The sequence below is a fragment of the Dromiciops gliroides genome, chromosome 5 (genome assembly GCF_019393635.1).
Source record: "Dromiciops gliroides isolate mDroGli1 chromosome 5, mDroGli1.pri, whole genome shotgun sequence".
In the NCBI taxonomy this organism is placed as follows: Eukaryota; Metazoa; Chordata; class Mammalia; order Microbiotheria; family Microbiotheriidae; genus Dromiciops; species Dromiciops gliroides.
The window spans coordinates 56,309,909-56,324,002 of NC_057865.1; the positions used below are offsets into that span (position 1 = coordinate 56,309,909).

Sequence of the window (14,094 nt, forward strand, 5' to 3'; positions counted from 1 at the left end):
GTTCTTATCTCCTAACACAACGAGTTATTTTCTTTAACAACTGATGAATTGTGTACCTCTTTTATTCCACACTTCTGGCAGGAAAATGACTAGAGGTAAATAGCTATTGTCTCAAGCAACAGTTTTGGAGATCGATATGGGCAAAACATGTTTATCACTTTCAAGTCTTGAAAAATGATGAAACTCAGAATGAATCTGGTGTCAGGCATGTGTCGTGGAGCCCCTAATTGAGATATCTGCAAATATGCAGCCATTTTACAGTTGGAATTTCAACACTTTGTTGAGATGGCAGTTCAGTTCGTTATAAGCAAAGTGATTGCATCTGAAGCACCTTGCTTCCCACTCCATCCTGCCCCAAAGGAATTATGGGATTATGGGAATTTATTTTGTTGTTGTTGTTGTTTTTGGTGGGGCAATGATGGTTAAGTGACTTGCCCAGTGTCACACAGCTAGCAAGTATCAAGTGTCTGAGGCCACATGTGAACTCTGGTCCTCCTGAATACAGGGCCCGTGCTTTATCCACTGCGCCACCTAGCTGCCCCCAGATTATGGGAATTTTTAACTGTAGCTTTTGCTCTTTTGGAAGCTATTACCTTGAATCATCTTGTACTTGTGCTTCTTGCAGGTTTTGCAAAGGCTAATAAAATCTCGAGGAAAATCTCAAGCAAAACACCTCAATGTCCAGATGGTGGCAGCTGATAAACTGGCCCAGTGTCCACCTGTGAGTTATCACTTCTCTTCAGTGTAGAAGCTTGCATGTAAGACAAGAACTGATCAGGGCTCCAAAATTACAGGTTATGGATTCCCCAGCATCTAAGTGAAACATGTCCATTTATTCCAACAGCCCCATACAAATCCTATAAGGACCTATACACAACATGGTAGGAAAAATCAAGCATCGACATATATTGTTAATTAAACACAAGACACTGTGCTGAGCACTGAAGATACAAAGAAAAGCTGAGGCAGTCCCTGCCCTCTGGGAGCCCATATTGTAAAGGGGAAATGTCATGGAAGTAAACAGGGACATATGCAATATTAATAGGGTAGTTAGAAGGCAACCCAAGAGTGGAAGGTTTTGAAAGCACAGAAACCATTAGGCAAAGAATTCAGGGAAAATGTTTTGTTTTGTTATTTCCCCTTGTATCATAATGCTGGTTTGACTGAAGGGGGGATCTTACATTTTTTTCCCTCTACAGGAATTGTTTGATGTAATCCTCGATGAAAACCAGCTTGAAGATGCCTGTGAACACCTTGCTGACTACATGGAGGCTTACTGGAAGGCCACCCACCCTCCTAGCAGCAATCCCCCCAACCCTCTCCTGAGTCGTACTCTAGCCACAGCATCTCTTCCTATCAGCTCCACCCCAGCCTCCAATTCACAGGTGGGAGATTTTCTTCCTCTTCTTTTTCATGTTATTTAACATCTGTGTCTGTTTCTTCGCCTATAAGGAGCAAAGGGTAGAGTAAGTGACTTTTAGAGTCCCTTTACATCCAGAATGCATGCTCTTACCATTTTTACCGTACCTAACCTTGACTCATTCTTCTGACCCTATCCAGGGTTCTCAAGACCAGAGGAATGACTATTCTGCTCCCATGCGCTCTGCTTCCCAAGCTGAAGAGGAGCCCGGTCTTGAGCCTGTTAGGAAATCCCAGCACCGCTCCTCCTCTTCAGCACAGCATCACAACCATCGTAGCGGTGTGGGCCGAGGCCTCTCCAGGCAAGAGACGTTTGACTCGGAAACTCAAGACAGCCGAGACTCGGCCTATGTTGAGCCAAAGGAAGATTACTCCCATGAGCACGGAGACCACTATGCCCCTCACCGGGATCACAACCACAGGGATGAAATGCACGGGAGCAGTGACCACAGACACAGAGAATCTAGGCACCGGTCTAGAGAGGCTGACCGAGAGCAGGACCACAATGAATGCCACAAGCAGCGCAGCCGACATAAATCAAAAGATCGATACTGTGACAAGGATGGAGAAGTGATATCCAAAAAACGGAATGAGGCTGGGGAGTGGAACAGGGATATTTATATCCGACAGTAACTTGAGCCGTTGAGGCATTTTTGTTTGTTTCTTGGAAGTCTTGTATAACAGCCACTCTCCCCAACCATCAGCCCTACCCCCCCAAAAAACACCTCACAAAATATTTTGGTCCTCCATCACAAATCAAATGGTATCTCTCTGTCTTGTACAGTCTGTACTGCTGTTGCTTGCAGAGCAATAGCATAAGATAGAATATTCACATACTTTTTTATTATTATTTTTGGAAGTGCTATATTGGCTCACCTGGTACAGTTGCAGGCTTCTGGTGTTGTACTTGACTTTTACAAAGCTGTTTTTGGTAGCTGCCCCTTGAACAATATCTGTTGCCATCTTCAGGTGGTGTTAGTGTTTTAAACAAGCTAGAGTTGATGTGTGATAATCTCCTGTGTATTCAGCAAGCCAGAGTCAGCCTACACAACAACAACAACAACAACAACAACAAAATAGTATTTTTCCCAATTTGCATATTCATTGAAGGACCACTATCTGTTGCTTGTACCTCTGGTTGACTAAATTTGGGGGACAGATTCAGTCTTGCCTTACACAAAGGGGATCATAAAGTGAGAATCTATTTTCTATGTACTGGTACTGTGTACTGTATATACAGTTTGTAAATGTTATTTCTGTAAACACCTTCTTACTCTATCGGTTTGATCACACTATTTTAAGAGTCCTAATGCCAAGTCAGCAGATTTGCTTTTGAATTACAGGGACTGGAAATACCCTCAATTCAGGAAATTTGTAACAACATTCAGTCTTGATACTTTTCCCTCTATAGTAGAAAGTCACCTGTACATATTGTAAATATGTGTGATTGCTTGAGATAAAGAAAGGTTTGATTCAAGTATGCCATGCCATCCTTACAAGCTTATCATTTTGACCATAAGGTATGGTAAAGGTAACCAAACTCTAGAAACTATTCTAATCCATAGGATTCACACTGATTGTAACAAACACATTCTTAGTAGTTAGTGTCTGTTCGAGTCATAGCACTGGAGTATATGAGCCAGAAATCTTTGCATGCAGGTGTGTGTGTGTGGGTGGGTGGGTGCGTTACAGTGAGTGTGAGAAGGTGACATGATGAATCTGAATGCAAAAAAAAAAAAAAAAAAGAGTCTGTTGAAGAAAAAATAGAGACTGCTACTTACAATTCTGCCCAGTTGGATTTCTATTTTGTTGTGCTCTATGTTACTTTAATAATCCAATGTGCAGTCAGGGAATTTGAGGAAGTTTGCTGCCAAAGGGAAATGAGAAAGCATTATCTGCTGGCTCTTTTTGTGAGACTCCCAGAGAGTAAACACAGGCACTTGTTACTGTGAGTGTTTCACTGGAAATGGTACAATCTTTGTGTTTTGTAGTACTTGTTTTAGGAAGAAAAGTTTACACAGCTTGTGGAATTATTTTGTGGGAAAATAAATTTTTGTAGTTTCTCCCACCTCATTTCTACACTTGCCAATTACTCCCATCAATTCTTGTCATCTGTCGCTCCTACCCCTCTACCTTCCCTCCCACATCTTTACAAATCAAACAATTTTGGTGTTTGTCAGGAACCTAGAAAGTGATTCTTGTAACCAAAGTCTCTGCTATTTACAATTAACCAAGTCAAAATGAGTTGACCTGAACCATTAGCAAAATGTGAGGATATTTTTCTTCACTAGACAAATGCTTTGAAGAGGAATGCTTAGAAGATACTATCTCCTGCCTTCAGTTATTCTGCTGTAGATGACTGAAAATGTTGCTAATAGTTTTAAGACAAATAATATAGATGTCTATAAGTGCACATGTTATCCAGACATCACTGGATGGGTAATATGATTAGGTGTCTGAGTTTTTAGCACTTGAAGTTTATTCTGGAAAAACAATGGATATAGTTGCCTGACGTCAAATAATGTACATTTATCAAAAACAAAAACAACAAAAACCCATGAGATTCCGTTTTTTTCGATGCCCTTGTTTATCCCAGTTTCTAGCCAATAGTTTTAAACCTTTAAATTAAAATCTATCAAGAATTTGGCTCTTTCCTTTCTCCCATAACCCCACTTCCCCACCATGCAGGGGAAAAAAAAATCACACTTTGCAATGAACTTACCAAAGTAAGTGGAGTGCTTTATCAACCCATTCCCAGAATCTTTTTTTTCCCTTCAGGATGAGACACTTTTGTATATAATGTAGGTAAATGATGCTCCGTAATTAGATCTCTTGCACTGTTAAAACTGATTTATTTATTGTACCGTACCAAGAGTGGCTATAGCAGACATGCTGAAATATTGTTGCATCAGTGAGAACTTCATTCCAATAACCTTGCTTTTAAAAATGTTTTAGCCAAAATAGACAGTTGTATGATGTACATCCCTACTCTTCCAACATATGTTGGCCAGCTTGCTGGCTCTGAATCATTTATATTCTTAAAATGTGATTAATATTCCACCAACTGTCTCTACCAGTTCATTACTCCCTTCCTTACTTCTATGGGATTCCATCTTATTTATCTTAAAGCTTTTTTTTTTTTTTTACATTTCTCTCACCTTTAGATAAGATTTTAATCCCATTTCAAATCCTACTTATGGATTCTTTTTCAGGGCTGCAAATCTTTGAGCCGTTCATACATGTAAAATTGGCCAGTGAGCATAAATGTAAACAAAGCGACAAAGTTACAAAGAACATAATCCCTGGTACAATGGGATTTTATTGGTTTGTGGAATATAAAGATGTAGTCTTTTCACTGAGGGCTTTTGTCATTAGCATACTCAGTTGCAACATCGTGGTTTGGGTAGTCAATCTTGAGAAATGCTGGAAATAGTTGACTATGTTTTTGTCCTATTCATTTCCATTCTTCCTTTCTGTGCTCCTTCTCCACTGTTGCTTTCATTTACTGTTGCAAAAAGGTGCTGCTAAACATAGGGACTAGTTTTAGATATACTGTACTTTGGGATGTCACTACACTTTTAACGTGGTTTGCTATGCATTCCTGTTGAGAGAGATTCACTTGTCAGCAGCTACCCAGAACTGTTCTTCAGTAATCCTGGTTTAAAATCATCCATTTGAAATAAATAAAGAGCTGGCTTCTGCACTGTTTATTAGTAGTAGCAGTATTAATTGGTTTCAGAACGAATTTAGTAGGAAATGAATTGTGTCTACTAGTACTTATTTTACTATACAGTTAATTTATATAGTGTCTTCCTTTGGAAGAGCCCAAAGCATTTGGAATGATAGAAATACAGAATTCACTTCCTTCTTTCCACGACATGAGCCCCATCATGAGGTTGTTCAAGAGGCAGATTTCACAAAAGAACATTTTCCACAGATTTCACCTAAACAAGGTAAGTAACTTGCTGAAAAAGGATGCTGACAGTCCTGAGAGATGGGAATTTACTCCTCAGCAGTACTTTGTTTCTCTTCATTTAGTTTTGTTTTTTAATCCTGCCTATGTGCTAAAATTCATGACCAGGATGAAAAAAATTATGTTGAATTTTATTATAAAAGATTTTTAAAAAACAAGCTATTTTGATAAATTTTCTCCCTTCATCTGATAATGCAAAAGTTAGTTGAGCATTGCTACTTTTATTTCCACTGAATTGTTGTTGCATGGGTTGGGTAGAAGTAAGTTATGCTGCATTGAAGGAAGACAGCTTTTTTCTTCCTGCTAAGCTATAATTTTCCATCTCTTGTGGTTCAGGGTTTGGGAGAAAATAATATAACATTTATTTCTCATTAATCTCAATGCACTGTCAGTTTTGCAGAATATCCATAGTCAATTGTGTGTATAAATTCTAATGAATTTATAAATTGTACAAAAACAAATTGTATTTCCTCTATCAGCCTACAAATTGTTCCTTGAAATTCTTTTTTCACATTTCTCAAATTATTTATTTTCTTCTCTTATGGGCTATTTATCTTCATAGTTTATACTGTTTTTGTTTTGTTTTGACTTTGACTCTTAAGTCTGAGGTTGTTAAGTATTTTTAAAATTTTTACTTCAATTTGTTCTTTGGCTTTAGTAAAAGAGTGAAAACCACTGTGAACTTTCTCTGTCCCAGAAAAAGTTTCTTTTAACAATATCCTTTGAATTTTCTGTCTCACTCTGCAGACCTTTTTCTCATCTCTTGCCAAAAATGTTCTTGTATTTACTATTATCAATCAACTCCACCCCCCAAAAATGCAAATATGCTCTTGGGATTCTCGCTTTTCCTCCAACATAAATTACTTGAGTCTCTGCCAAAGACAGGGATATACTAGCCATGGAAATTTTAAAATATGGACAGAGATTGAACTATCAGTTGTTTAAATGGACGCATTAATCCTTTGAGTTCTACATATAGGGAAAAGTATGCTAAGTCTTAGAAATGGGAATAAGTTCTAAAAGAAGTGGTTATTACACTGAATGATTATAAAAGATATGAGAAATGTTTTGTCTCCTATGTGCCCAGTACTGCAATGGAGACAAAAGAACTAAAGGAAACCTGTATCTGTGGCCAAACTTAGAGCCCTTTCCCTTCTGTAGAGCAGCCCAGGCCCACATGGATGCTTTGAACTGTCTGGCTACAGTTTGTGCGTTAACGTAGATAATTGTCACTGCACATAAAACAAGCCTTAGGGCTGTCACTTACTAATCTTCTGTACCTCCCTCAACCAGTGTACAGGGCCTTGTAGTCTGCTATGGCAGTGTTTATACAAAGCTCGTGTGTTATGACAACTGATAAAATGCTCAGCTGTGCTCCACATAGTAGGGAACACTTTCTGCCCTAAAGACGATACAAAAGATTCCTAATTCCCTTCTAATGCATTCTACTGAAGAATTCCTCCTTATTTACATTTAAGATAAGTAAAAGGAAAAATATAATCATTACAATGGATGTATAATCTTGTTGATGTGGGTATTTCCACCAAAGATAAGCAGCTAGAGGACAAAGCTGAGAAAGTCCTGGGCAATATCAAGAAAATCTAGGTTCAAATCTGGCCTCAGACACTTACCAGCTGTGTGACCCTTTTGTCAGCCTCTCCTGTAAAACTGTAACTGTATTACTAGCACCTGTAAACCAAAGTTGTTGTAAGGCCCAAATGAGATGTTTGTACAGTGCCTGGCACATTTAGCAGGTGCTTAATAAGTGCTTGTTTTCTTCCTTCAAAGATAAAGAACGTAAGACATTCAAGCCTACTCATTCGGAACAACGCTTCTCCACTCAGTCCTAAGATTTCACCAAGGAGAACCCACCCAAAATGCCAGGGAAAGGGGAGGTATACCTCACGTTTCCTTGACACGTGAGGCTATCAATGGAGCATGCTATTGATAAAGCACAGTCTGAATTTTGGTCGTCCTTCACTCTCCCTTACATAACCAACCCATCTTTTTCGATCATACGTTTCTATATAACTTACCCTTCCAAATGCCTTCTTGGTAACGTGTTGCAGCCTGTCCATGCCCACCATGTACCTCTTGACTGCCATTTAGGTGATCCTCAACTTCGATTCTTCATTCTCCAACTCACATCCATACAACATCAGAAGAATATTGGTATTAAAAAGATGGACCTTGTTTCAGGGAGAAGCTTTGGGGTCAATGAAATAACTTGGCTATTTTCCTAAAACAAACCAGGCTGTTCTCCTCTTTATTCAATTTTGGCCCTAACTCACGGTGTGTTTTCAGTGATTAGTTTTGTATGTTCTATATCCATTCACTTGCATGTAGTCTGAACAAGAAGTATCTCATTTGCTTGTCTTTTCCTGAGTGTCTGGTTAGACCAAACTCGTCAGAATAATTATGACTCATTTAGGACAATCTGCATTGTTCCAGGACCTGACACAGTCAGAACATCATTTGCAAACCGGAGCATGTGAAGGACTTCACCATCTATAGGGAATCCCTTCTCAACTTGGATCGTGCATGGACCTAATAACAGTTGGCAACACCTTTTTGGCAGGCATAAAGCTCCCTAAAGCAGTATAAATAACACACAAAATTTTGGTAGACTGTGCCATGAAGCCTCTAGAAATATTAACTTAAGATACACTCTACCATATGACAGAAGAGTAATTGTGTCAAACTGAAGAATTACATTAATCCACAAAGGAATACAACTTTATTCTGAAAAGCCTATTATACTACCCTTATAGTTAAAATCTTTAGAAATGACTAACTGCAGCCAGGATAGAATGTCTGACCTGGAATCAGGAAGACTCATCTTCCTGAAATCAAATCTGGTCTCAAACACTTACTAGCTGTGTGAGCCTGGGCAAGTCACTTAACCTTGTTTGTCTCAGTTCCTCATATATAAACTGAGCTGGAGGAGGAAATGGCAAACAGTATCTTTTCCAAGAAAACTCCAAATGGGGTCACGGAAAATTGGACATAACTGAACAAAAATTACAGTATGTTTAATACAAATGAAAAGTAACATAATCAAATCATTTAAAAGTGTTCCAAAAATACTATTAACTTTATTTCAGTTAGAAGAGAGATAAGATTTACCAAGTAACTGCTGAAAAAAATGAACTAACAAAACACACAGAAATGTGAATTCCTTAAGCATTCATCGATAGTGTTAAAAAAATTTGGAACCGAAAATATTTTAATATAACCAAATGATTTATTTAAATTTGCACTTAAAAAGGAAGTCTATAGAAAATAGAATCTGACATTTACAATATCACATTCTTTACAAAAACAGATCAACAAAAAAGATATTTTCATACATCTGAAGATATCATCTTTGTAGTCTGTTAAAGACATTATAAATAAAAAGAATCCTTTAAAACATAATCTCACTCAACCCCTTTGACTTCTTTAACCTGTGACTCTTGATTCTTAAAAGGAAAACTAGTAGATTTTCTACTTCCATAGCAACCATATTATCAGTCTGTTGGCCCGATGATGCCGCAGCGGTAACATTTTTATATAGCAAACACTTGGTGGAATTTTGACTCCTAATGATTCTTTTCCTAAAAGTGTTCACATTTTACAAATTTTGCAATAAAAAACCCTATACAGTCCTTATTTGCTAACCAAATCATGTCTTCTCTCCTGGAATCTCTAATGGAGGCTACGTCAGAATCCTTTAATGGTATAATGGACGGATCAAATCGCTGCAGCTGCTTCAGTTGGTCCACTGATAGGCCAGCTCCTACCATTCCTACTCCTCCAATATGTGGTTCCTGTTTGTAGAAAGTCATCATGAACTATTACGACAGACATGGCTCTTATTTCTCTACAACTGACACATGAATTTGTTAACTTACATTACTTAATTACATTAAGTCACATTAACTTGAACTTAAAAGACTAAATTCAGATTATGACATTAACCAGAATGTTTCTTCTGATTACAACATAAGCTCACACTGTCATTTACATAGTGCTTTACAATTTGAAAAGTGCTTTAAAAAGTGCTTAAATAAGCACAGTGAAGTCCCTTTATTTTGGAAGTACTGTTTTTGTATTTTCCAGGGTAGCAAATTGGGACAAGAGCAGTAGACAGAAGAAGCAGGACCTATTCTCCCTTATACATTTACCATAACACATAACACTTACTTTATCAATCTCAAAGAACAATGATATGATTTCCAAAGAATATTAAGACAAACTTAAAAATGCTTTTCTTTGATCTACAGCACCTAAGTGATAACAAGACATCAAAAGGGCTTTTCTGTCTCAGGAAAACAAAAAACTTATCATGAAGAAAGATATCATTTAAGACAACATATAGCTGGGAAAAAAAAAGATTACCTAACCCTGAGAGAGCTATCTTTGATGCTATTACTGCAAATTCTTAGCCTAAAAATCACCATTTTATGTCTCGACATGAAAACAATATGCAAAGCACAAACATTTGATTCTTACAATGCCAACATGGGTGTGTTCGTTCATAAAAGACATTCCTGAAAAAGTAGTTTACTTGATGCTAACTGGGAGAAGAATAATATATTTATCACTTTTTAGTTACAATGCACTTAAGTGTGTGTGTGTGTGTGTGTGTGTGTGTGTGTGTGAGAGAGAGAGAGAGAGAGAGAGAGAGAGAGAGAGAGAGAGAGAGAGAGAGAGAGAGAGAGAGAGAGAGGGGCAGGCAATTGGGGTTAAGTGACTTGCCCAGGGTCACACAGCTAGTAAGTATTAAGTGTCTGAGGCCGGATTTGAACTCAGGTCCTCCTGACTCCAGGGCTGGTACTCTATCCACTGTGCCACCTAGCTGCCCCTACAATGCACTTAAAAGATTATATTGTCAGTAAAATGACAGTTTGAGACCAGATGATCTCTGAGGTCCCTTTCAAGCTCTAAAATTCTGTCTCTATGATCTCACAACACTCCTGCCTATAAGGCAGGTAGTATACAACAGCTATTGTCCTTAATTCCACAGATGATGAACCCTTACCCAAAGCAACATAATTAGTAAGAAGTAGAGCTGGGACTTCCTACTTTCTCCTATAACAACTAACTACAGAAAATGCCATTCATATTATATAAAAAGTGTTTTGAAGATTACCTATGAGATTATTCCCAAGATGTGCTAGCATTGTACTGTCGTGGTTGCCAACTCTGCTTAAACTTTATCATCAGAAGCTGCTGGTGCTGCAGTGGATAAAGCTCTGGATCTGGAGTCAGGAAGAACTGAGTTCAAATACGACCTCAGACACTTACTAGCTACTTCAAAGGGTAGTTGTGAGGATTAAAAGAAATACTATTTGTAGAGCACTTTATGAAGTTTCTAGCACCTATTAAGTTCTACAGAAATGCTTATTCCCTTCTTTTATTCATTCTATGATCCCACATATGGAACAGAAGTGAATTTGTAATACTTAATATGTTTAGAATAAGAGTTTTCTTCCAAGATCAAACTTAAGCCCAGATATCACCAGACATAAATATGATTATAAAAGTTGTCAGATTAAAACTGGACTATAGAACATAGACTGTGGGACAGCTAGGTGGTGCAGTGGATAAAGCACTGGCCATGGATTCAGGAGGACCTGAGTTCAAATCCGGCCTCAGAACGAAGAGTGTTCTAGTTTCAATCAAGTGCAAATTTTGTAAAAGTTTATATAATGAGCTACCAAAAAATGAGACTTTTCAGCCATTTTCCACTTGGCTAGTGCTCTTCTATGCTACAAAACTATACAGTCTAATCAGCTTTAAAACGACACAGGGAAGACTGGGCACCATGTTCTCCCATTAAGAATAATGTACCTAGGGGCAGCTTGGTGGCACAGTGGATAGAGCAGCAGCCCTGGATTCAGGAGTACCTGAATTCAAATTTGGCTTCAGACACTTGACACTTACTAGCTGTGTGACCCTAGGCAAGTCATTTAACCCCAATTGCCCCCCCCCCAAAAAAAAGAAAGAATAATGTACTTTAGAGAAGGGCAAAATCCCCAAATATTTCTTAGGATATATTCAAGGCACTGAGTTAATAAGATTAGCTACAACTGTAATAATCAGCCTCAGAGTCCGTAACAGAAATACAACTTATCTCTGTGGCTTTCACCAGCTAACCAAAGAAGCCTGAAAACATCACTCTTCCTCCCTGTGACTCAATTCTATATGACCCGGGTTTCCCTGTTTGCAATTAGGGAAGCCCGATGCCTAGTCTGCGGTAGGTTCTGTTAAGTCGTACAGAGAAGACTCATCTCTACTCAGGTGCACAAGCTACCCAATGGCTAAGAACAGACCGAAGCTCCCCCTTACCTGGGGCTGAAGCTGGAGACAAGGAAAAGTTGTAAGGGCCCACGCGACCTGTTCTTCATTCTCAGCCAGTGTGACTGTGCATGTGCTGTAGACCAGCACACCCCCTGGCTTCAGCAGCTGAACGGCCTAAAGGACACAGAGTTACATGAGGGAATCAATACTTGTTAATACTTAGGCTGAATAAAAGACTCACCAAAACCAAGTTTTTGATAACCAGAACACACATTAACGAGAATTAAAAGATGCGCTTCCAGGTAAGAGTTATGAAGGGCTTGATGAAGGGTTTGAGGCACGCAGCAGCCAGCCTTTTTTTAACTTGACTAGTATTAGAGCCCAATCTCAATCTCTCTCCTCATCCCTACCCTGCCCCCACCCCAAAGCTCACACGTTTAAAGCAGACTGTTTTCTACCTGAAGATATTCTAAAATAATCAGCATATTTACCAGAATGATTTTCTACAAAGCACTTTCACTAACCCAGCTGGGGGGAGATAAATTTCTATTCAAGTATCTAAGTTCCCAGTTCCTACAGGACACCTGAGAAGGGGGCAGTCCAACCAACAACAGCAAAACCCTCAAGTTCATACCAAACCAAATGGTGATCAAGAAATCCAATGAGACACTCCATTAAGTAACTTCTACCATGGAGCTACACAAAAGATCAGTGAGAAACCCACGGGCAGTAAGAAAGTGTCCCCCCTCCCAGCAGTCCCAGTACAACTAGAGAAAACAAGGGACCTATAAAGCCTGCAAGACTAGGACTTCAGAGGCAGTTAAGAACAGAGAGCTTTCTCGAGCAATCAGAACCCCCCATTCCCGCCCCGCCGAGAAGACCACAGAAGTACTAGGCAGTGGCCAGCATGCAGCAGAAGCACTTAGTATGGGGAACGTCAGACCCAGGGATTCTTGGGTCCCTCAAACCTTGTCCTGAGATGCCTGCCAGAGAAAGCTCTGAAGATCCAGTGCTCTATGTTCAAGTTCAAAGATACAGTGGGGGAAGGAAAAGTTAGTACAGGAACCCATGTGATCCAGAGTTAGACCACATAAGACTGATCACCCTTCCCCAAAATATATCATTGGGTAGCCTGACCTGGCATAAAGAGGAACTTAAGATGGAAAAGAATAAATCAAAGGAAAACACTGACCAGCACGAAAAATTATTGCAAATCTAAAGATCCTCCAAAGAAGGAGACAGTCACTCTAACAACCCAAAAGCACAGAACTACAGGAAAAACAGCCTTTCTACAGGGACTGCAAGAACACCTAGAAAAAAATGAAGCAAGATATCAAAAATGAAATAAAAACTCCACAAAAAGAACTGGAAAAAAAATCGTTTAGAAAAAAAAGTGGTAAACTTAACCCAAGAAACAAACTGCTTGAAAATTATAACAGATCAAACAAATCAATGTTTCCATGACATAGCAAGAATGAGTAGAAAATCAAATGATTGGAAAATATAAGCTGTCTGATATGGATTATTTAGGTTCTTGTCTGTTAGTACTCTTGGCAAGCTTCATTAGTCTGAAACTCTTACCCCCATTTATTAAGCAGTGACGGAACTGACTGTTGGCAATATCACTTGGAATACAGATTTCCCAAACCACAATTCCTTCCTTCAGCAATTCCTCTAGTACCTAAAAAGTGCCACTTTCAACAAAAGATTGCTTTCAGCAGCTCCAGAAATGATGGAAAGACAGGACTCCAACAATGATTTGCAAATGAGTGTGAACCGTGTTTATATTTTAAGATGTCCTTTCCTTTCCCATTTAAGGTTTGAAGAATCTTTGGTACTGGGGAAGATGCTATAACCTCATCTCAATCCATAGGGTACACAGCGAACTCAAACCAAGACAAATAAACAGCTGAGAAGATATAATAAAAAAGAGATCAACTCTGTCCTCTTTCATAGTGGCAGTCATCTTCGTGTTCTTCACTATAATAATTTATCTTCCTAAAGACAAAATGTATTGTATTTAAATAAACCTTTCTAGAGAAGAGTGGTTGCCATTTCAAAGTCAAACAAGGGGGAGAGGTGTGGAAGATGTGGAGACAAGAAAGAGGATTATACAAGAAAAATATTTTTCTTAAATTTCTCTTCAAAATGGAGAATAGAAAAGATAAAAGGGGAGAAAACACAAGTAACAGAAGTAGTTATTTTTGAGTTATCTGGATTAACAAGAACAAAGCAAAAAAACAAAAGCAACAAGCCAAAAAAAAAAAGAAAAGAAAAGAAAAGAAAAAGAAAGATAAATGGATGATACCCTTTAGGGCACAGGAGCTGTATAGGAAATTGAATGAATAAAAAGTTTCTCTAAAGGATTACCTTCCCTGCCTTATTAAACAGAGTACAGATAGTGACTCTGTTGTGTA

The 14,094-nt window shown here is 38.6% G+C and overlaps 2 protein-coding genes and 1 long non-coding RNA gene across 8 annotated transcripts in view; 1 reads left to right on the plus strand and 2 right to left on the minus strand.

Moving 5' to 3' along the window:
- The window catches only part of CACNB2 (calcium voltage-gated channel auxiliary subunit beta 2), a 408,315-nt gene extending 403,188 nt beyond the window's left edge, over window positions 1-5,127 (plus strand). For all 6 annotated transcript variants that reach the window (XM_043965122.1, XM_043965124.1, XM_043965128.1 and 3 more), the window contains 3 exons: window positions 626-721; window positions 1,200-1,385; window positions 1,561-5,127. In XM_043965122.1, the coding sequence (XP_043821057.1) occupies window positions 626-721; window positions 1,200-1,385; window positions 1,561-2,052 (774 nt within the window). In that variant the 3' untranslated portion in view covers window positions 2,053-5,127. The remainder of the gene's footprint in view (window positions 1-625; window positions 722-1,199; window positions 1,386-1,560) is intronic.
- LOC122727533 lies at window positions 1,310-8,131 on the minus strand. Its single transcript, XR_006353150.1, has 3 exons — window positions 7,429-8,131; window positions 2,296-3,286; window positions 1,310-1,445 (listed from the first exon to the last, which is right to left on the minus strand). It is a non-coding gene; the product is annotated as an uncharacterized LOC122727533 (long non-coding RNA).
- Window positions 8,132-8,304: 173 nt separating this feature from the next.
- NSUN6 (NOP2/Sun RNA methyltransferase 6) overlaps window positions 8,305-14,094 on the minus strand; it is a 39,065-nt gene continuing 33,275 nt past the window's right edge. The window contains exons 10-11 of the mRNA XM_043965129.1: window positions 11,726-11,851; window positions 8,305-9,201 (exon numbers count right to left, since the gene is read on the minus strand). Of these exons, the coding sequence (XP_043821064.1) occupies window positions 8,989-9,201; window positions 11,726-11,851 (339 nt within the window). The 3' untranslated portion in view covers window positions 8,305-8,988. The remainder of the gene's footprint in view (window positions 9,202-11,725; window positions 11,852-14,094) is intronic.